This window comes from Orycteropus afer, unplaced genomic scaffold (assembly GCF_000298275.1).
Source record: "Orycteropus afer afer isolate SDZICR_OR568_19922 unplaced genomic scaffold, OryAfe1.0 scaffold00141, whole genome shotgun sequence".
NCBI lineage: Eukaryota > Metazoa > Chordata > Mammalia > Tubulidentata > Orycteropodidae > Orycteropus > Orycteropus afer.
Window position 1 is genome coordinate 6,078,479 of NW_006921728.1, and position 24,390 is coordinate 6,102,868.

Sequence of the window (24,390 nt, forward strand, 5' to 3'; positions counted from 1 at the left end):
CTGCTCCCTTGTTTCTACCATTTTATCTTGCTTCTTTGTGTGGACTGTGATGGTCTGTTGTCTCCGAGACATCATTGTGTTGTTGTATTAAGGTCTCTGTTAACTGTTTGTGAAGAGCAGTCAAAGGTGTTTCAGGCTTTTCTTGGTGTTTTTTTATTGTTGGCCCATTGATGGAGAAGGAGGTGGTGGCTCTCGGTCAGTAAGTGAAGTTGTAGTAGGTGTGGGTGTAGTTGTGTCTTATGGGGACTGTTGCTGTCTCCCGTTGCAGTGAATTACTTGATGTGACCCTTCTAGCCAATGTCCTCCATTCTGTGATGTTTTGTAAATCCCATTATCCATGCCTGTTTTGGGTGGTGTGGTAGTTAAGGTAAGGTATCAACTTGGCTGGGAAGCTAGTAGTAGTGATTCCCTGTAATGACTGGCAATCGACTCTGTGATGGGGTTTAGGTTAATTTTGTTGGGGCAACACAGGTGGAATGTATCTTGAGTCCTGCCTTGCTGGGGGGTATAATTCAAATCACCAGCCTTAGCTTCCCTGAGGGTATACCTACGAATCTCCTGGGAAGATTCACTCTCTTCTTGGTCTGGCTTTGTGTCTTGGATCATCCTCATCTCACCCCTGGATTTGGGACAGCAGCCATCATTTGATCTGCTGATTGAGCTTCATCAAACCCTGAGAGTTGGGAGGATGCACTAGACCTACTCACAGACCCAGGACTCACCAGCCTGCAAGCCTCTCCCACTACTACGTGAGACGAACCCTTGGGTGTCTTTGAATTCTGTGCAGCATTACAGCAAAATACAGAACCCTAAGACTGGGGAAATTACTGGGAGGAGGAGGAGGAGTTAATATCTGAAATGATGGAGTGGCATGGTAGTTTGGACATTTGGTACATTTTTAACCTCCACCTCATGGAGACTGGACTCGTGCTTATCTTTCTAAGAGATATCGTTCAAGCACCCACTCAATTAGAAAAAAGTTACAACTGAATAATTCTCGAAAAACTAAAAGCACATGGATAAAAAATACACCATTTAATCACACAGGAACAGTAACCAAAAAAGAAAAAAGGGAAAAAGAAGAAGAAAAAAACAAGTACATCTGCAATATGTGGTTATATGGCAATAAGATAAAAAAGGTAGAGAAGGAGAATAATGAGAAAAAAGTGGGAAAAATTCAAAAAGAAAAACAAGGAACACAGTTAACCACGAGAAAAAAGAGAAAAAAAAATTTACAATCATGAACAGGGAAAAGAAGAAGAGCTGAAAACTAGGACCTGGGAGGGGAATGATAAAGAATAATAAAGAATAATAGTAAAAAGGACAAATGTATTAATAGTAGTTTTAAAACAGACAAAAACATGCAAACTAAAAACCAGAAAAAAGAAAGAGAGAGAAAAAAAAAAAAAGATCAGGGGAGTGTGGGGCAGGGCACCCAGGCTGTACCTCAGCACACAAACTGATATGGAGTTCCTGTGGGCCCAGAAGGTGGGTGGGAGTGGGGGATGGCCACACCTCTGTTCACCAAGGGGGTGGGTTATAAGAGTAACAAGGGCAATGTTGCACCTTTTCAGTCATCCAGGTCGGGAGTGTCCTTGGGGTTACTGGCAAGCAGAAGCTGTTCTTAAGCCCCTGGAATCATGGAGAGCGCTGTCTCTTTAAATATCCAAAATGGTCAAGCCACTTATAAACATTTAAAATGGCAGTGCCCTCTGGAAATGCAAAAGTCCACAGCGCAGCCCGCCTTTCTCTTCACTGGTGTTTTGTGTTTTATTCCCCAGCCACCAGAGCAGTCAGTCCTCCATGAAGTCCCTGGCTAGCAGGGCTAATTGTTAGGTTAATTCTTAGGTCCTAGCACCATTCGGCATTCTCCAAGCTGTCCGTGCTGTGCCGTCAGGCTTGCTCAGGATTGCTGCCAGACCGCAGCTGCGTATGTCTCCTTTTTTGTTGTTTTCATGCAAATTCTTCTGCTAGTTGGAGTTTAGTCCATTTTTGTATCCTTCCCTTCAAGGCTCAGGGGTCCAGGATTATCTTCTGTGTCTGTGTTAATTGGTTCCCCTTTTCTTTGTTAAGGAGGGTCTGTGCAGTCTTTCTCCCTATTCCGCCATCTTACCGGAAGTCCTAGGCCATCTACTTTTGTAGAGATACCTACTCGGAAACCAAAGGAGGGGTCGCTATGAGTTGAATTGACTCCACTGCAGTGAGTTTTTTTTTTTTTTTTTTTAAATATTAGTCTTAAAAAAACATTCTTGGGAGAAAGGGATACAACTTGAACATGTGGTTTCCATGAGACTTATTTGGTTAAACCAGGTTTTTTCTCAAGCCATAAATATTATGGTAGGGGAAATGTGTTATCTTTAGAGAAACAGGAAATTTTAGAATGCTTCCTTTACAGTGCCATCACAGTCCTGGTCTATTTGCCTTAATTATTGTCACCTTGAAGTGAATGTCTCTTTCAGTTGGTTCTCTCATCATTTGGGTAGCATTCGCCTTGGATGGGGCAGCTGATTAGCTGTGGCTGCTGATTCTGAACGGTGGCTAGACTCAGAAGGTGGTGATGTTTCCCTGGCAGTGGCTCTGCTGATCGGAATGGAATCTGATTCTCTCTCGGGACTTTCAGGTCAAGCTGAACTGCCTTTGCTTCCCAGATCATTGGATTCAAGTACTTGATACATTTGCATTTCATTCGGCTGCAAAAAGGTGGACTCAGGAGTAGCAGATATGAGCCTGATACAGAATGCCAATACCAGGGTGGAAAGGATCATTAATGTGCTGACAGTGAATTCACATTGGCAGCTTCTCACAGATACCATTTTTGGAATGTGGAGGCTCCATGCAGGCAGCACCTTAGATGCTTTGTGCACCTTACATAGAGCAGGCACATAGTAGGCATCTTCAAATACCACGTGTTATTGAGGGAATGAATGAGGAAATACTCACTTGTGAGGCAGTTGTAGAAGGTGATAGGAACACAGGCCAGGGGTCAGACTGCTTGGATTGAGTTTGAGCGATGTCACTTTCAGCCTGTGTGACTTCAGCCATATTGCTTAACCCTTCTGGGCTTCAGTCCCCTCATGTTTAAAATGGCAATAATGTCACTTACCTCATAGGAATTTTGTGAAGATGAAATCAGCAAATTTGTACAAAGTGCTCCGAATCTTACCTGGCACATAATAAACATTCCATAAATGTTAATGCCTATTGTTATGATTATTTTCCAAACCAACACTGACACAGTATCCCCCTGGGGGGAAGAAGACATACACATGATTATTTAATTTTCCTCTGAAAGTTCTAATCATGAAACAAGAAAAAGTCATATTTACTGGAACTCAAAAACTCATTGCCATCGAGTCGATTCTGACTCATAGCGACCCCCCTCTTGGGTTTCCGAGGTGGTATCACTACAGAAATAGATTGCCCAATTTTCCTTCCAAGAAGTGGCTGCTGGATTTGAACTGCCAGCCTTCTGGTTAGCAGTCAAGTGCCTTAGGCACTATGCCACCAGAGCTCTCGTTTACTAGAACGGTCAGGGATAAGATGATTATTTCTTAAACACATGATGTAATTATTTGCCTTAAGAGGCCAAAAGAATCAGCCAAAGACTCTCAGAATCAATTTTAGCCACGAGATGGCCAGATATAAAAGAAATATTAAAAATAAACCTCTTTAATATATCAGCAATAACCAATTACAAAATACAGTTGTGGAGGAATGGATGCTATCAAATTTAAAAGGACCTTACAGTGGATGTCTTCTATCCATTGTTGTTGCTGTTGTTGTTATTTGCCGTCGAGTTGGCCCGGACTCATAGCGACCCCTCCTTGGGTTTCTGAGGCAGTTATCACTATGGAAGTAGGATTGCCCAACCTTCCTTCTGAGGAGTGGCTGGTGGGTTTGAACCGCCAGCCTTCTGGTTAGCAGTCAAGTGCCTTAGGCAGTATGCTACCAGAGCTCCTGTTATGTGACATATATAATTTTGCACTTTCCTGTTGAAAGGAGCCCTGGTGGGGCATGGTGGTTTTAGCACTCAGCTGCTAACCAAAAAGGTCAGCAGTTTGAACCTACCAGCTAGCTGCTCCATGGGAGAAAGATGTGACAGTCTCTTCCATAAAAGATTTACAGCCTTGGAAAACCCCATGGGGGCAGTTCTATTCTGTCCTCTAGGGTTGCTATGAGTCAGAATTGACTTCATGGCAGTGGGTTTGGTTTGGGCTTATTAGAAGGAATCCTTAGGTTAAACTTTATTTGGTTCTATTGCATTATATTTACATATTGCATAATTTGGCTTGCTGATATTTTCTTAGATTTTTGCTTCTTAGGTTTTTTTTTTTTTTTTGTGAATGTCATTTCTGTTAAGGTTTAGTATTAAGGTTATACTAGTTTCATAAAAAAGGCAAGCCTCTCTTGATCTGTTGCAAGCCCTGGAGGAGGTTATATAGTGAAGTAAATTGTACAGCAAAAGGCAGGATGGTGTGAGAGACTATGATGTCAGATACTTTACTTTTAGTCCCGAGTCTGTCTCCACCAGCCATGTGATTTTATGTAGATTATATCACTTCTCTAAGCCATGTGTTCCTCCTCTGCAAAATGGGTACAGTAATAGTATCCACTGCAAAAGTGAATAAAACCAGGGGTGAGAGATGATGGACAGCCTTCTGATCTGGTGGAACTGGCCACTCTCAGTGTCCCCTTACCTGAACCGTGGTCAGCCCCCTCTCTCTTGGCCTGAAACTCTATGATCTGGGGCTTTATCTCTGTTAAGCTGCTTCAATAGCCCTTGGCTCCGATTTTGTCACAGGTTTCTTCAATTGTAGGTTTTTGTGTCTAGGACTTGGCAGGAAAGTATGTAGAATATTGAAACAGAGGAATCATAAATGATAAAATTAATTTAAAAAATAGGCTTACTGGAAAGTCCTGAAACAAATGCCTGGAAATAATCTTTAAACCTTGAGCAAAACTATCCCTTGAGTCCGTTGTTAACCTGCACAACAATTTAGCCCAATTAATAAAGAAGTTTTGCCTTGAGCATTGCTTTCTTATAAAGAATTATCTAAATGAGCTTAATCTGACAAGAGTTAGTCTAAAGCATAGATGAGAACCTAAATGAATAGTGATGAGACACTATGGGTAGTGATAGTGACACAGTGTGAAGTGTGTAATTAATGTTATTGAACTGTTCATGTAGAAATTCTGATTGAATGTATATTGAGTTGTGCATATTGCCACCAAAATAAATAGTAAAAAATAGGCTTACTAAATTACTAAAAAATTAGATTCATCTGGAGAATTCAAGAAAATTTAATATGTGACATTCAATATTGTGTATATTGTGTATATAGCGTAATGGTATATAAAGATGTCCGCCATTCATTTCCTCTTTAATTTGATATTGTCTTAGATTCCACGTGGGTTCAGTTTAACCAAATTAATTGCCCAGTTTCTCAGAATACAAGCCCAGAGAAGATGACTCTCCAGGATGACAGGCTGGTGCGGCCTCCTTGGGAAGACCAGCCTAGTTCTCACACAGATGTCTGATATCCTGTACCCAATTGCCCATGGAACTGGAACATTTTGGGGAAATAAGTGTTGACTCAAAATGCAACTTTGCAGTTGTTTGGAGATGAAAGCAGGCATAATAGATGAGCTATTTCTGAAATTGTCTAGAACTTGAGGTGTTCTGAAGTCTTTGCTGGATATCCATGCTTTCCCCCTCGGGTGTCTAAAGCACGTGCTTTTGTCTACCATTCATATGGCATTTATCATTGACTCCTTATGACTGATAATATGTTACCGATCATCCAGATCTAAGGATTTAGGATTTGCATTTCTAATACTGGCACCATCAGGGGTTCACTGATTTTCTTCTCCTTTCTGACCCCTGCCTAGCTCAGGTTGAGACCACACACCTCCTGAATGCTGCTGCCACCCTAAACCATCCTTCTTGGCAGATCAAACAAAAGGCTGTTCAAGAAAGTGGTTCAACAATCAAGTTCATTGCACGTAATTGAAACATTCTTCCTGGTATGAACACAAGAGTTGAAGGTGCATCAAACATCAGGATTATCGGAAGAGAAAAAGGTTTTTCATCAGGAGCAAAGTTTTGAGGAAATCTGCATTACAAGAATCTGGAACTTGTCTTCTGAAGATGGGTCAAGTATTATGTATTTGCTGTATGCTCTTTGAGGCTAATACTTTACTCAGAGCAAATGTAAAACAAAACAAAATAAAAAAACGGCTCATTGGGATATGAATGGACCATGAATGTAGATTCTCTACTTATAAGCAGCTGCTGAGTTGAAGGTGACTGCGGGCATTTATAGGATGTGCAACTGGTTTTCTTTTCTGTTTTAAAAGACTACCACAAAACCAGATCCACTGCCCTGAATCCATTCCTATTCATAGTGACCCTATAAGACAGTAGAACTGCCCCATCGGTTTCTAGGGCTGTAAATCTTCAGAGAAGCAGACTGCCACATGTGTGGAGTGGCCATTGGATTTGAACAATTTGATTAGCAGCTGAGTGCTTAAGCATTGCACCACCAGGGTGTCTTTTAAAAGAATAAAAAGTGGTTAATGAAAATAAACCACTCTCTCCCCTCTCATCTGGTCTTGAGAATAAAGAATACATAATTGTTTCAGTCATTACTTTGAATTCATACAATATTAATTATGTGCCCTGGTCAGGTCCAAAGCAGGAAAGCACTGCTAGAGTCCGTTGTAAATGAAGCCCTGATGGGGAGAGATGAGAGCTGCCAGAAGTCCAGAGAGTGGTAGGAGGGGAACCCAGCCAACAGTAGACCCAGCACGTTACATGTTGCCATGTGGGTTGCTTGGCTACGTTTTGCCTTTCTTTACTTACAACTACTTCTCTCCACATCTCAAAGACCACATTTTGGTACCCCTGGGCAGCTGGGACTCAGATTTTCTCCTGTTTATTTTCTATCACCTTCTCTGTGCTTTAGTCCTTCTCTGTACAAAGCAGGGGATGAGCCATATTTAGAGTAGAGCTCCTGATGAAAATCCTTTTTCTCCTTCAACAATCCTGATGCTGATGTGCTTTCAACTCTTGTGGTCACACCAGGAAGAAGCTTTCAATTAAGTGCACTGAACTTGCTTGTTGAACAGTGTTCTGTTCTGGTTACCTAGTGCTGCTCTGACAAGAATATACCACAAATGGGATGGCTTTAACAAACAGGAGTTTACTCTCTTACAGTTCAGGAGGCTAGAAGTCCAAGTTCCAAGTGCCACGCTCTAGGGACTGTGTGAAAGCCCTCAATCTTGGGCTTCACCTCTTGCCTCTTGCTCCCAGCCCACTGAAGCTAGAGGCATCTCTCCACTCAGGCAGCTTCTAGCTCCTGAGTTGACAAACCCAAGGTCAACAAGTGAAAAGGTGTAGTCCTGATGTTACCACATGGCAGGCCATTCATTCAAGTCCATTGAAAGTCCCAAGGTTGGCAGAGCATGGCAGGCTGCTGAACAACCACATGGTTACATGCAGGGTTCAAGTGAACCATAAGCTAGAGACCATTCCCAAAGCTGTTTCTTATATATGGGAAGAAGACCATATACTCAGCTCCTCCAATATGCTCCACCATGGAGTGAATTACCAATCTCACCATGGAGAATAACTACATTTAGCTGCACAGCCACTCAACCAGGCCCAGCCAAGTTGACACACAAACATAACCACCATAAACAGCTTTCTTGAACAGTCTTTTGTTTGACCTGCCAAGAACAATGTTTTGGGGGTGGCAGCAACATTCAGGAAGTGTGTGGTCTCAACCTGAGCTGGGCAGGGGTCAAGCCAGGAGAAGAACATTAGTGAATCCTTGATGGTGCTAGTATTGAAAGGTCCATCCTTTTTTCTTCCTTACAAGAAATGAAGTGAGAAGGAAACAAAGGTGAGACAAAGTGGGTGGGGAGGGGAAATTGTTGTTCCTGATAATAGATAGCCTGTAAGTATCCTTTAGTGAATTCCCATCTTCCTGTAAGAGTAAGATGAAGAGGGAAAGCTATATGTGGTAGGTAGTTAAGGTAATGTGTCAACTTGGCTGAGCCATGATTTTTAGTGATGTAATTACCCATGATAAGATTGATATGGTGTAATCACTTCCATGGTAGGTCTGCTGTGAGCAGTTAATCAGTTGAAGGGGAGTTGCGTTTGGGATGTGGCCTACTTCCAATATATATTTGGAAAGGATCTTGCATTTGGTTCATTCATCATTGCTATTTCCTAGACTTGAACCAGTGGGCTGCCATGTTGCTTGCCGATCTTGAGATTATTCCATTTTACCTGCTGATCTTGGATTCATCAGCCTCAGCAGCCAGCAGCTGCGTGAGTCAGGAGAAGCCCCCAGTTTGCTTTAGTGGGCCTGGAAGGCAGAACTGAAGCCCAAGGTCAGGGGCCCTCCACCCAGCCCCTAGAACCAGCACTCTGAATTTGGATTTCTAGCTCCCTAACTGTAAGAGAATACATTTCTGTTTGTTAAAGCCATCCATGTGTAGTATTTCTGTAATAGCAGCACTAGAGAACTAAGACTAGAGAGTAGCAGACTTAGAGAACTAAGACACTAAGTCTTGAATTAATGCACAGCAAAGCAACTCTTTCTGATTACCCCATGGTGTGTTGCCTTTTCCTGTTTTCTAAACTGTAAAATTAGCCATGGTGATGCAGATTTGTATTGTTACATTCTGAGGATTTCAGTTCATGGGCACAGAATTAAAATTTTCCCAACATGGTCAAGCACGACTACATGCAAACGCTGTAGATGGAACAAGTTGATGGAATTTGGCAATAAAATGTGTGTGCTATTCCAACAAAGTGAAACTTTAGTCTTTTATTTTTCTTGAAGCCCTCTGACATTATTATTCCAGGAGAGGTGCTTGTTCAGTTTAGTATCCCTGTTTGTCTGGAGCATCTTTCATGTGAGTGTCACAGAACCTTTGAGTTCAGAAAGTCCATCTGGTGGACAGTATGTGAGTGACGTGTTCTCTTTGGCTGACTCCTCTGATGCTTGTGTTTTGTCTCCTGTCCCCTTTAGGAGGGTCAAGAAGAACAGCATCATCCTTAGGACACAGCTGTCCGTGAGGGTCCATGCCTGCATTGGTGAGTAATATCTGCAGGGGGCTGCTAGTCATCTACCCTCAGTGATTCAACCTGTGATGAGAAATGACCACTTACAAGAGTAACATAAAGTATTCACTGTTACACTGTCTTCTTGGGTTAACCCCAATCATAGATCGTTTGGGTTTTTGGTGAAGCGGTTATAGCAATACTTTTTGAAGCTCTGTTTCACTCTGGTTTCCTTAGCTGTTTGGTTAGTGAGTAGAGTTTGAGGTAAGACAGATTGTGGAATAAAGTTTTGTTTACAATGCTGGGAGAAGTGAGGTTCTTCTGCAGCTGTGCCAGCGGCAGCCTCTAGACCTGAGGGTGGGAGGCTGGGCTGTTTGACATCCTCTGAGCCCCCCCTACCGTAGGTTGAAGCGAGCCCCTCTGTGCCTTCTGTCGAATCTTGAAGTTTTCTTGTGGGGAAGTGAATGACAAGGTTCCAAGTTGCAGTCCGATGATTGAAAGGGAAATATTGGGTCAGCATGGAATAGGGGCACAAATAGTACAAAATGGTATTAAGTGAGCAAACATATTTGTGGTTCAGAGTGGCCATTCTTTTTCTTTTTCTTTTTTTTTTTTGATAGATATTAATATTTTTAAAAATTCTTATTGTGATTTGGGTGAAAGTTTACAGAGCAAATTCATTTTCCATACAGAAGTTTATACACATTGTTTCTTGACGTTGCTTGCCATTCCCCCAAGGCAACAGTTCTCTTTCCACTTCCTCCTTGTAGTTACCTCTTCTCTGTGTCCTTTCCTCCCATACACTGCCCTGCTGGCAAGCTGTCTCCCCTGCAAACACTGCCCTTCTGTTCTCCCATGATTGATTACTCCAGGAAGTATATCTACCTGATGTAAATGTTCACCCCATATGCCTGTCTTTTGTCTGGCTGGAAGGCACAGGAGTGAGTTCAATTCCAGACCAGAAGAGTACCTAGGGGCTATAGTCTCAGGGGTCTCACCAGGCTCTTATCAGACCAGCAAACCCGGTCTTTTTTTTTTTTTTTTAAATAATACTGAGTTTTGTTCCACCGTTTTCCCACTCTATCCAGGATCTCCTGAACTGATCCCCCTCTGAGTGGTTGACAGTGGTAGCTGAGCACCATCTATTTCTTCTGGTCTCATGATTGTATAGGCTGAGGATTGCATGGTGTACCAGTCCTTTGGACTAATTGTTTCCATGCATCTTGGTTTTCTTCATTCCTGTTTGCTCTGGATGAGGAGAGACCCATCGTTGCATCTATGTGGCTGTTTGCAAGCTTTTAAGACCCCAGTTTCTACTCACCAAAGTAGGATATGGAACAATGTTTTTGTGTAGTATGTTATGCCATTTGAACTTGGTGTCCCTTGTGACCATGGTCCTAAGCCCACAGGTCCAGCTACTCGTTCCCTCTGGGTAGCTGGCTGTGGCCAAGAAGCCACCACAACCTTGTCCCTTGTCAGCTCTGCTATGCACCTGGACATTCTTACAGCACATGCAACTGCACTTGTAGTAACATTGTCTGCCAACCCTATACATGGTCATGGGCATACTCCCCCCTGCGTAGACCTATCTGATCATTCAGCTTGTCCACCTATCTATCCACCCATAGATCAGTGTTTGCCTCACTGACGATGCAGTACTTTATATGCAAAAGGGTTCATCTTTGTTGTCTGTACCTCCCATGTACCTCTGTATGTCTTCTTCTATGCCACTGTGTTGATCACTCACTTTTGGTACATTGCCCTTCTCTTCATCCAAATCAATGCTTGTCTCTACCTATTCTAGCAGTGTTCTCTTCCCTCCCATCCCTGGTAATCAACAAAGAAAGTTTCCTTCCATACTTAAACCTTTCCTAGACTTTTTACAGTAGTGAACTAATACAATATTTGTCCTTCTGTGATTGACTTATTTCACTCAGCATAATGTCCTTGAAGTTCATCCATGTCATGTGGTGCTTCACAGATTGTACATTATTCTTTAGTGTTGCATAATATTCCATTGTGTGTATGTACCATAGTTTGGTTATCCATTTTTCTGTTGAAGGGCATTTAGGTTGTTTCCATCTCTTTGCTATTGTAAATAGTGCTGTGATGAACATGGTGTGTGCATATATCTGTTCTTGTCCTGGCTCTCACTTCTTTAGGATATATACCTAGCAAAGGCATTGCTGGATCAAATGGTATTTCTAATTCCAGCTTTTTAAGGAATCACCATACTGCCTTCCACAGTGGTTGTATCATTTTACAGTCCCACCCGCAGTGTATGTGAGTCCTAATCTTTCCACATCCTTGCCAACATTTGATATTTTCTATCTTGCTGGGGCAAGAGGATATCTCATTGTTGTTTTGATCTGCATCTCTCTAACTGCTAATGATTGTGAACATTTCTTCATGTGTTTGTTGGCTGCCTGAATATCTTCTTTGGTGAAATATTTTTTCATGTCCCCTACTACTGGGACCATTCTTGCAGCCAGTGGTTTTCCTGGATCCATCGGTCCTTCTGCCAATATAGACTTGGGTCAGACGGCAGTGAAACCAATGATTTATGCTAAGTAGACAGTTTTTATGTGAATAGTTTCTAAAGCTGTGGCTAGGTTTCCTTCTGGTTTGGGGCTAAGTCAGAGAAACTGTGTAATATCATAAAAGGAGAAAAAAATAAGATTCAGTTTGTGCATGGAAGTTCCTTATATCTGAGTAGTTTTGCTTTTACTTAATGTGTGTCATGGCCCTAATTCAGGACTATAATTAGGAACAGCTAAAATAAAAATTAGAAGAGAGTATAAATTATCCTGTTGAGTCCCAGCCTGTAACTCTAGTGTGATATTTATCAATGGGGTAGAAGGGTTTGTTTCTAGTTCCTCTCCCTCTTCCCTGCTTCACTGCTGGAGATCCAGGAATGGGGCAGGGGAGTGGCCATACGTGGAAGATAGTCTGGATGATTGTACTTCATTTGGTGTTAAGTGTATTGAGCCTGCAAACGTCTTGGAGTGACAACCTTTGTCTGACTCTGGCTAGAGAGTGATTGGGTTTCTGACTCATACACCTCAAGGACTAGGAGGTCAGGCACAGGGAGAGTTTGCAGTTTTGTTGGAAACAAAGTAAGATTTGTTAGACTTTCAGCCAACATTGACTGTTTTCTTCTCAACTGCCTGTAGCATGGAAAGTGACTGTGAAACATAAATGAGCACTTGATTATATTTAATCAGTTATGTTTTTATTACCTACCTTACATCTTTCTAGTTATTTCATATGTATAAATCACTATAAAGAAAAAGCCTGTAACCTAGGACTTTGGATAGACTTCTCCAACCTGCATCCCGGATCTAGATCATAGCATGTGCTGAATCCTGTTGAAATTAAATATTGGTTGAAATAATAGCGGTGATGGTTGCACAGAATAATGAATGTAATTAATATTGCTGAACTGTACATGCAAACCATGTTGAAATGGTTTTGTTGTCCATAATACTTAGCACAATTAACAAAAAAAATAGCTGGCAGCCACTGGAGATGGGTGGCATGAGTGTGAAGTGGTATTTCTCAGGAATAATAAGACAGTGGACAGCAAACCTACACTAAAATGCATGAGATCAAAATTCCAATGAGAGTGTCCTTTAAGAAAATTCACCCTTTTACAGTGTGCACTAAAATATTTCAAGCACAGAAGTTTTTCAGCAGCCTCCATGTAATATGTGGAAAACACACATCTTATCCCCATGGCATGCTGAGCACCGACGGTCATTCAACCCCACTTTATGAAGACACATGTCTTCTTGCTCCTGGACATTGAACTGTGTGCTTGCAGAGTATGTGTGTTTGTCCCCATAATTACATAATTTACATAAAAGTACATACATATTTTATAAACTCATTAAATATGAGAATAAACAGTTACTGCTTCTTTGAACATATATTGAATATTTTATGAAGATTTAAAGTTGTTCACTAAAAAGGTATGTCTGTCAAAGTAAGTCATTGTGACAGCTATAAAAGGTAGGAGAAAATTGTAAAAATCTAGAAGTCTACTCTTAGGTTGTTTCACAAATGTCTTTAATGCTTGATTTCAAATAAACTGAAAATTAGAAACATAGATTACGTTATTGGAGTGGTTTATAAAAACTTAGGTCTACATGGAATCTCAGTAGACCCTTACTCAAAAAATAGCTTGTGTCTCACAATAGGCTACGAAGGCCTGTCTTTTTATATGCTATAAGCAGCTGACGGAGAGTTCCTCATCTCAGGCAAACTGGGGTGTTTGGTCACCATGGCTTTAAGTTAAAGTTTTGAAGGCATGTAATTTTTTTTTTTAAGGATTTTCTGCCTTAACTAGCTTTTACCATTAATTGGCTTAGGTATGATTATGTTGGATGACAGGGATTGACTCTGTAAATTAACTTCAGTATCCAAGAAGGCAAAATTTTTTCTTTTTGTTGAAAACTCTATTTCTCATTCCATTTCCTATTATTGGCAAGATCTGGAACAGATTTATTATAATAGCACTAAATATTACCCTTTGGTTATGTATATACAATGGAATGTATGCATCATGTTTATGAATTACCTCCCCTGATTGTGACATATTCTTACTCTTTCCAAATGGCATTATTAGATGGGTTTCTTTGGGATGGTAAAAAAAAAAAAAAAAAAAAAATCCAAACCTGGAACAATCTCCAGTTGAAATGACAGAGGAGGAGAAAATGACAAGGGAAAAAGACTTTTTTACATCAGTTGTTTGTGAGACAGACAGACAGAGTTTCTTTTCAAGATTATTTTGCCTCTTCTCTATATAAGAAATAGATGAATGATTACAGGAGTTGGACATCTGGTCATTGTGTTAGGCCTCATACCACACCTGACATCCCAAAGACCTTCCTTCCTACCCTAGCATTGGACTGTAAGGATTCAGGATCAGCCTTTGTCTCTTGGGTTTAAAATACTGTCAAGTAAATTTCTACGAAATAGTGTTTTCCTCACCCTAAATCCTCTTCCCCTTCATTCCTGCTTTATTAAATGTAAGAATGTTTAGAATCCAGGACTACATCTTGACAAATTGAAGATGACATGCCTTTGGAATTCTCCAGTGTTAACTTTGGAATCCTGCGCCTGTTGGGATAAGAGTGGTGTGGAGTCTTCGTGATTAGCAACAGAGCAAACCTCATGAAAAATGAACAGGAAGGGGGCTCTGCTTTGATGCTTGCAGTAGAGACAGGTCCTCTTGATAGCCCAGCAGTTCTGAAGGATTTGACAGGAGGTTGGAAGGAGATTTTGGGACAGACAAAGGCCTTTTATCTCTGTGCTCTTCTCCACTGTCATTTCTACTTCTTTGTACAGTTTATAGTTTGACCACATGAGCTAACATATTGTAGCAAAATATGACATGACTTGCTTTCTTAATCTAACTTGGACCCCTAGAGAAATGAAAAATGTCTACAGTCATAATGTGGGCATGAACTTAACAGATATGAATGAAAAAAAAATCTACAATAGGCATGAGAGGATTGCATTTTGTGAGGTTACCCAGAGAAAATAAAGTTTCTTTTCCTCTGAATTTGATGTGTTTTGTTGTTATTGAGAATATAAACAGCAAAACATACAACAATTAAAGTTTTTATATGTGCAATTTAGTCACATTGATTACAGTTTTTGAGTTGTATGACCATTTACCCTCCTTTTCCAAGTTGTTCCTTCTTCATTAACATAAACTCACTGCCCTCGAGGTTCCTATCGGACCTTTTGAGTTGCCCTGGTCACTTTGATCCCATACAGTTAGTTCTTAAAAGACCATAAAGCTCAAGGCAGACATTTTTACTAGCTAAGCTAAACTATTATTTGGTTTTAAGATGACTTCAGGGGATATTTTTGGTTTAAGGTTTCAAGATTATTTCAGGGTAGTAATTTCAGGGGTCCATCCATGCTCCATAGCACCAGAAAGTCTCAAGTCCATGATAATTTGTATCCTATTCTGCATTTCTCCCTCTTTTGATCAGGATTTTTCTATGGAATCTTGGTTCAAAATGTTCAGTTATAGTAGCCAGGCACCATTCAGTTTACACATATATAAAAACTCACCCCCCCCCCCCAAAAAAAAAAAACCAAATCCACTGCTCTCGAGTTGATTCCGACTCATAGCAACCCCTACTGGGTTTCCAAGGTGGTAAATCTTTACAGAAGTAGATTGCCTCATCTTCCTTCTGCAGAGTGACTGGTGGGTTTGAACCACTAACCTTCTGGTTAGCAGTCAAATGCCTTAGGCACTGCACCACCAGAGCTCGTGTGTGTGTTTATATATGTGTGTGTGTATAGAGAGAGACTACTCTGTCTGTCTGTCTGTCTCACAGATATAGGGGCTGTCAAGTCTCAAGTCTGTGGGTCAAATGCCAGGCTGGAGCCTTCTTCTGACTCACGTAGCTGCGGGGACTGATGAACCCAAGATCAACAGGTCAGAAGGCAAGCTGCAAGCCAGGCAGCAAACTGCTAGCTTATGGGTTGTGGAGGCAGATGAATCCAAGTTTGGCAGGTAAAATGGCAGCCTTGTGGTTCATAGGCTGCAGAGGTTAAGAATCCCAAGATCGGCAAGCAATGACACAGTCTGCTGACTGAAGTCCGAACAACTGGAGGTTGATGCAGATGCAGAGCCAGGTGCAGGAACCATATCAAGCCAAAAGCCAGAGAGCTTTACCAGATGTCCACATTTGTTGGAAACAGGCCACACCCCTGAGGGAACTCCCTTTCAACTGATAGGCTGCTCATAGCAGATTGGATCATGAAAGTGATTACCTTACATCAGATTTCATATAGTGGATGACTACATCATAACTGCCAAGCCACTGAGAATAATGGCCCAGCCAAGTTGACACACAACCTTAAATATCATGATACTGAATAGGGTTGCTGAAAGTAGGCATCCTTGTTTTGTTCCTGGCTCCAGGGGAAAACTCTGTCTTTCTTCATGAAGTATAATGTCTGTTGACTTTTTATGTATGCCCTGAAACATACTGAGGAAATTCCCTTCTATTCCATTGTTTTGTAGGGTTTTCATCAAGAAAGAGTATTGGATTTTATCAAATACTTTTTGTGCATCCAGAGAGATGATCATGTTCTTTTCCTTTAGTCTACTGAAGTAGTGTATTATGTTGATTGATTTTCTAATGTTGAACCATTCCTGTATTTCTGGAATAAATCCCGCTTTGTCATGGTGTAGAACTCTTTTAACATGTTAGATTCTGCTCACTAGTTGGAAAAAGGGCACAGAGGGAACATCCTTCTCTGACGTCTTCTAACTGCATGAGGGGGAGACAGCAGCCCAAGGTTTATTCCCATGAGGCCAGACATGCTGCCACCCCTCAACCTTTTTACCAACTCTGACACCAACTGTCCTTCCCACAGCACTCTGTACTTCTCGCTGGCCTCAATAATTTCTTGCATTCGTCACACAGAACTCACAGACAATGGTCATGTTTATGGGGTTTAGTAGGGAAGTAGCAGGTTTCAGTTCAGGTTCAGGAATGTTCAGGATATAGTTCTTCAATTAGGATGGCTTCCTCTTGGCCAGGCCCTTAGGCATGCCTCTCTTTGGCCCTTGGCCTCTTGGCCTGGCCTCTGCCCTGCTCAGGCAAGTGTTAAAAAGCTCTTTTAGTTCTGCTGATCGATACACCTAGGTGCACCCCACTCCACCAGCAAGACTCTTGCCCAAAGGCACTCAGCTTTTTTGCTTTATGGGCTGGCAAGCCTGTGCTCCATCTCGATCTCATGCTGGTGTCTTAGTTCTGCTGCTGCTGCTGACGCTGCTGCTGCTGCTGCTTGACTCTGCTGCCTCTCTGCCATCCCTCTGCCACCTCAGTCCAGGGATCTAGGATCCAAGAAAACACTCCACTCCACCTACAACTCTTTTCTCTTGATGGGAGTGAGATTCCCCCTTTTGCCTCTCTGCTCACTTTAAGCCTGGCAGAAGGACAAATCTGACCAATCCCCACATTAGAGTTCCATATACCTTGTTTACATTACTAACAAGCTATCCAATCTCCTTGGTTGACCACAGGCACTTCATATTTGCATAGTACCACCTAGTCCTCTGGTGGGTGTCACAAAGACCATGGCTTAGAAGAGCCATACCAAGTAATTCCCTGTAACACACTAATAATTTTTTTTGAGGATTTTTTTTTATCTATAGTCACAGAGATGCCTAATGTCAAGGAATTCACATTGATTGGTTCTACAGTCGATGCCAATGGAAACAGCAGTCTGGACATTAGATGACAAGTAGCACTGGGAAGGTCAACTGCGAAGGAACTGTTTCAAGTGCTGAAGAGCAAGGATGTCTCCTTGAGGACTAGGGTGCACCTGACACAAGCCATGATATTTCCAGTTGCCTCATATGCATGTGAGAGCTGGGCAATGAATAAGGAAGACCGAAGAAGAGTTGATGCTTTTGAGTTGTGGTGCTGGTGAAGAATGCTGAAAGTACCATGGACTGCTAAAAGAACTAACAGATCTGTCCTTGAGGAAGTGTAGTTGAAATGCTTCTTGGAAGCTAGAATGGCCAGACTTCGTCTCACCTACTTTGGTCATGTCAAAAGGGACCATTCCATGGAGAAGGATGTCATGCTTGGTAGGGTGGAGGGTCGATGAAAGACGGAAAGACCTTCAACAAGATGGATTGACATGGTGGCTGTGATGATGGGCTCAAGTATAGCAGGGATCATGGAGCTGATGCGGGATCGGGCAGTGTTTCCTTCTGCTGTGAATGGGGTTGCTATGAGTCGGAAACGACTCGACAGCACCTAACAACAGCAACAGTCATAAGAGATTTTGTCCTATAATATTCTTGTGGTTTCTTTGTTTTGGGTATCAGGGTTATGTTTGCTTCATAGAATGGATTAAGGATTATTCCTTCCTTTTTTACCTGTTGTAATAGTTTAAACAGTATTGAGGTCAATTCTTCTCTAAATGTTTGGTCGCTCTTCCCAGTGAAGCCGTATGTCCCAGGACTTTTTCTTCTTGGGAGGTTTTTGGTCACTGATTTATCTCTTCAGTTGCTGTTGGTCTCTTGAGACCTTCTCATTCCTTTGGAATCAGTTTGCATAGATTGTATGCTTCTAAGAATTTGTCCATTTCATCTAAGTTACCAGTTTGTTGCTATATAATTGTTTATAATGTTCTGTTATAATTCTCTTTATTTCTGTTGGTTCCATTGTAATGTCTCCTTTTTCATTTCTTATTTTGGATAGTTGTACCTTTTCTCTTCCTTGCCAGTGAGCTAAAGATTTGTCAATTTTATCCATCTTTTCAAAGAACCAACTTCTGGTTTTATTGATTGATTATATATATATATTTTTTCTGTTTTCAATTTTATTTACATCTCCTCTGATCTTTGTTATTACCTTTCTCCTGGTAGGGTTAGACTTAGTTTGCTCTCCTCTTTCTAGTTCCTAGAGTTGTCAACTTAGGCTGTTGAGATCTTTCTTCTTCTTTTTAATGTAGACGTGATTGTTAAAAGTTTTCCTCTGAGTACTGCTTTTACTGAATTTCGTAAGTTTTGGTATATTATATTTTCATTTGCATTTGACTTTAAATGAAATTCATGCTTTCTCTTTTGATTTCTTCCTTGACCCATTGGTAGTTTTATAGTACCTTGTTCAATTTCATATGGTTGTGTATTTTCCAGTTTTTTTTCTGTCATTGATTTTTGGCTTCAGGGAAAATACTTTGTATTATCAATCTTTCTAAATTTATCAAGACTTGCTTTTCAACCTAAATGTGGTGTATCCTGGAGAATGATCCATGTGCTCTGGAGTGGAATATCTCAAATACTGTTTCTGGGTATAATGTTGTATATATATCTGTTGAGTCTAGTAGGTTTATAGTATCATTTTGGTCCTCTATTTCCATGTTGGTCTTCTTTTTTAGATGTTCTATTCAATATTGAAAGTGGTGTATTGAAGCCTCCAACTATTCTTGTAGTACTACATATTTCTCCCTTCAATTCTGTCAGTGTTTGCTTTATATATTTAGGTGCCTTGATGTATATGTGTGTGAGTGTGTATATATTTATGTTTATATACAAAACTCATTGCCGTTGAGTCAATTCAGACTCATAGTGACCCCTGATGGCTTTCTAAGGCTATAGATCTTTACAGAAGTAGATTACCTCATCTTTCTTTCTAGCAGTTGGTGGGTTTGAACCACTGACCTTATGGTTAGCAGCCAAATGCCTTAACCCCACTATACCACCAGAGCTCACTTTCTCTCTCTCCATATATATATATATATATAGTTGCTAAATCTTCTTGATTAATTGATCATCTTGTGAGTTAAGTCATATGGTTACAGACTCTGCACTACTATACTATGATGACGGCAAAGAGGTAAACTGAAAAATGGTGCTGACGTTATGTGAAGTGAAATAATTCAGTCACAAAAGGACAAATATTGTATGGTTACACTTTTCTGAAATATCTAAAATAGGCAAGTGTATAGAACCCAAGATTCATTAGAAGTTACCAGGGCAGGCAGGAGGGAGGAGGTAGGAGTGAGTTTTCACTGCTTAAAGAACCTGAGCTTCTGTTAAGGGTGATAGAAAAACTTGGAAATGGATAATGGTGATGGTTGGAGAATATGATGAACATGATTGATATTAACTTGTACATGGGAAGAATGTTGAAATACTAAACATTTTGATATATATACATATCTCACAATAAAAAAACCCCATAAAAACAAAAATATGATGGATGCATTTTGTAGTGCACGAATGTCTAAGGGGATTCATATCATGTGCCAGCCAGTTTAGAGGAAGTGGCTCTCCAGGGCACAGTGTTGAGAAGAATCCTAAAACCACATGAGTCTTAATGGGAAGGAGTCTTGGACCAGTGCTGGCTTTCATCAGTGATGATGAAAGTGGTATGTGTGTCTGTGTGGTGGCAGCTTAGGGCCTTAGAGTGAGGTACATATTCTGGCTTTCTAGCTATAGTGTGGGAGGTCTGGGCTTCTGTATTCAGACACTGGAGAGTGGAGCTGTAACCCATGACCCCTGCCCCCCCATACACACTTTGTTCTGTCTGTCGTCTTTAGCTTTTTGTGACCATAAGCATGGGGCTCCTCTGTTCTCTTCTATCTTGTCTGGGTCAACGGTACTAATCTTCTCTCCTCTCACTCTGAGGATCTTTACCTTCTCTGATCAGTTTGAGCTGGTTTTGTGAGGCTGGCCCTACTGGCTCTGCCTTTTCCGATATCACACTCACCGTTTCCAGTGGGCTGCAGAGGGGCATTGATTATGGCACATTATCAGGATTCCGTGTGGTCCTTAAAAACCCCAAAACCAAACCAGTTGCCAGTGGAGTTGGTTTCAACTCATGGCAACTCCGTGTGTGTTAGAGTACATACAACTCTGCTCCATGGGCTTTTCAGTGGTTGAGTTTTAGAAGTAGATTGCTGATCCTTTCTTCTGAGGTACCTCTGGTGGACTCAAACCATTAACACTGGGTTGGCAGCCCAGTGTTTAGAGGTTTGCACCACCCAGAGATGCCTAATGTAGTCCTTACTGCCTCTGAAATCTATGGCAGTTTGGAATTCTGTCAAAAGTAGAGGCTTCTTTCAGGAAACAGCCAAATGCTGTTTGTTCAACACTCTTGAGCCTGACAGCACCTCGGTGAAGCTCCTGTTAACACAGTGGGTGCTGAGACACATGTGGCCTGGGCAGTGACATTGTTAGCTTGTGTGCCTGTCACTGCTGGGCTCTATGGTGGCTCTGTGTCTACTCAGTGGTAGACCCTATTTGTGTCCACCCATGTGCCTGCAAAAATCAAGAAAAGCAGGTGTTTTTTTGACCAGAGACCTACCACATCCCCCAGAGTCTTTCTTTCCCTTCTTGGGTTTTCTGACTCCAGTCCTTGAACCTGAGCTTCTTGCTGACAAGTGGCTGCTCTGCTGTTCTGCCTCTCCACTCTGGCCTCAGACAGGGTGAGGGTGGAGGAGTTGAAGCCCCTCCTTGCTCTGTCCCTGAATGTCACCATTGTCATACTCCCACTGTCCCAACAATACTTATTCCTGATGGTGTGGGGTGCAGTGGTTCACATTTCTTAGTTTTTGTCCCCAGAAGCCAGAACCCACTGATTGTCCACCCTGGAGCCTATTTACTTCTCTGCAGAAGGAGCCCATCTTCCTACAGAGCTGGCTTCCTTGATGGCTGGCTGCAGCTGTGGCATGGACTGTGCTTGGATTTGAAATCCCTAGTCTCCTGGTTGCAGCAGGATACTGTCAGTGCCAGTTTATTTTATTTTATTTTTTAAATCTCCTCCTTGCTATACCCCATCAAATGTGTGACCTGTAATGCCTGGAGTTTTGTTTTCTAGGTAATTACAAGCTCTGTGGGTTAATCAGATAAACATACTTTCATAATGTTTCCTGTTAACCTATTACAACTCCCAGGTGGTAAACCCAAAGAATGCCAAGAGTCTAGCAGGCTCTTGGGTCTGGGCTGGTGGAGGAGGTTTCTCAGACAGATCAGCCTGTCAATCTCTCTTCATTCCATGTGGATGACTACCTCTAAGGTGCCTTATCATCAAACAGTGGTTGATAGATGCTCCCTCCCCTCATAAAAAGGAATGAAAGAGAGGATATGGGAAAGATGTAAAACACACTACCAGGTTTACTAAACTACATGAGGGTCTAATTGGCAGATGCTGGTGAGTCTTTCTGTCACATCTGTTCTGTCATATCTTTCCACAAGTAATTTAACCTTATAGACGAAAGGCCTGCCAATCTACTTCTGAGAAATTGACTTGAATTTGGTTTTGGTTTTATTAACTTTGTTGGGAGCTCTGGTGGTGTAGTGCCTAAGGCATTTGACTGCTAACCAGAAGGCTGGTGGTTTAAACCCACCAGCCACTCCTTGGAAGGAAGGTTGGGCAATCTATTGGTAGTGATACTGCCTCGGAAACCCAAGGTGGGATAGCTATGAGTCGGATCCAACTCGATGGCAGCAAGTTTGGTTTTTAGTTTTTTAGGACTTTGTTCCCATTCCTCTCTAAGGCTCTTTAGATGGTGGATATTGAAATTTGAGCAATGCCTTAGAACCATTATCAATGTATTGGCTTTGCACTATCTTAATGATTGTTTACATCCTGGTCACTTAACAAGGAACATGAGATGCTGTGAAAACAATAAATTGATAATGGAGAACTAGTCATATTGGTGGGAATGTCTATGTTGTTGTTAGCTGCCATCAAATCGTTTCTGACTCATGGTGACCCTGTGTTCATGGAGTAGAACTGTGCTCTATAGGGTTTTCAAGGTTATGACCTTTTGAAAGCAGATCTCCAGGCCTGTCTTCTGAGGCATCTCTGGGTGGGTTTGTACCACCAACTTTTCAGCTAGTAGTTGAGTACTTAACCGTTTGAGCTACCTAGCTGCCATCCTGTCTTTATCTGTAGATATAGATGTACATATGTATGTATGTATGTGTATGTATGTATAAAACCCCATTGCTGTAGACTCATAGCAACCCTACAGGCCAGAGTAGAACTGTCCCATAGGATTGCTAAGGCTGTAAATCTTTAGTGACCCCTCTTGCGTTTCCAAAACTGTGAATATTTACAGAAGTTGATTACCCCATCTTCCTTCTGCAGAGCAGCTGGTGGGTTTAAACCTCTGACCTTCTGGTTAGCAGCTAAATGCCTTATCCACTACGCCACCAGAGCGCCTTTTTGTGGAAACAGCCTGTTACATCTTTCTCCTGTGGAGCGGCTGGTGGATTTGAATTGCCAACCTTTTGGTTACCAGCTGAGCACTTTAACCACTGTGTCACCAAGCCTCCTCTCTTCGTCTCTATTGTACACACACACACTCTCACTCACACACATGCATATATACATACATACATAAATAAACATACATAGGGATATCTATCACTCACTGCCGTCCAGTTGATCCTGACTCATAGCGACCCCTCCTTGGGTTTCTGAGGTGGTATCTCTACGGAAGTTTGTTGTTGTCGTTGTTACGTGCTGTGGAGTCAGCCTGACTCATAGTGACCCCTCCTTGGGTTGCCGAGGCAGTATCACTACAGAAGTAGATTGCCCCATCTTCCTTCCAAGGAGTGGCTCGTGGGTTTGAACCGCCAGCCTTCTGGTTAGCGGTCAAGTGCCTTAGGCACTAAGCTACCAGAGTCCCCCACACCTATAGCAGGTGTTATAAGACAGATTTAAATCATATGTGGCAGTTAAGACTCCAAGGTTGCTATCCATTGAAACTTCTAGTTAGTTAGATCCAGAAAACAAGCCTTGGTAAGGAAAGCACAGTGCATTCAAATGATTTTGACTGGCATGTTTTTATAAATGCTTTCCCCTCCCAGGTCTGACCTGCCTGTCAGGTGTGTTCATGCTCTAGTGACCAGCTTGCTGTGCCTGTGGCTGTCCTAATAAAGAAATAACTTTGTTTTGTCACTGAACAATGAGAATATATGTTGGGAAACAAAATGCTTTGTCTCATTACTAGAAGTTTTGGCATCCAGAGGGCATGGGAGGTGAAAAAGAGGATGGATAGTTCATAAATACCTCATTAAATGAGTATTCTTTAAGAACTAGGCCTCTGTCAGTGTGTTTGACAGGATCTCTCTGAGACTCAGAGAAAACAGATTCAGAGGGTGTTCTTTGGGCATTTTACCAACTTCTGTGCTGGTGAGAACACCTAATAAGAAGTAGTTTAATGTGGGGGAAAAATGTTTGGAATGCATTAGTAGTTCAACAAATCATTCAGTCACTTCGAGATAAAACTTAAAGGGGAAAATGAAAGTGTTTGGAGAATTTCTTACAAGTACTATAGTTTCAAGTTCATATACTAGAGTAGCAGCAACAGAATAGCAAAGGAGAAAATTGAAAACATCTGATTCATTATCCTGTTTGCATTATTGAAAAAAGAAAACTAATATTGTTATTCATTATACCCAGAGGTGATATATCTTTAATTCTTTGGATTGTAGGGTGTATGGCTAAGAAGAGACACTCTCTCACAGGTGTTTAGGAAAACTTTTGCAGGGCCAGGTATACTGCTTTAAATATTTGCACCACCCAGGGTCTCTAAGCAGTAGATATGTTATTTCTTTGCCTTTTAAAAAGTCTCTGTTTTATTGTTCCGCCTCCTACTTTGGCGAGTAGCGACTGGGATCTTAAAAGCTAGCAAGCTGCCATCTTGATGTAACAATGAGTCTCTCCTCGTCAAGAAGAAACAAGAAAACCAAAATTAATGGAAACAATCAGTCCTAGCGACTGGTACACCATCCGATCTGCAACCTATACAAC

At 41.5% G+C, this 24,390-nt stretch overlaps 1 protein-coding gene across 1 annotated transcript in view; it reads left to right on the forward strand.

The window, feature by feature from the left end:
- FHOD3 (formin homology 2 domain containing 3) overlaps positions 1-24,390 on the forward strand; it is a gene marked incomplete at its 5' end in the record, with an annotated part of 759,322 nt that overhangs the window by 121,743 nt on the left and 613,189 nt on the right. The window contains one exon of the mRNA XM_007945666.2: positions 9,045-9,109. Within this exon, the coding sequence (XP_007943857.2) occupies positions 9,045-9,109 (65 nt within the window). The remainder of the gene's footprint in view (positions 1-9,044; positions 9,110-24,390) is intronic.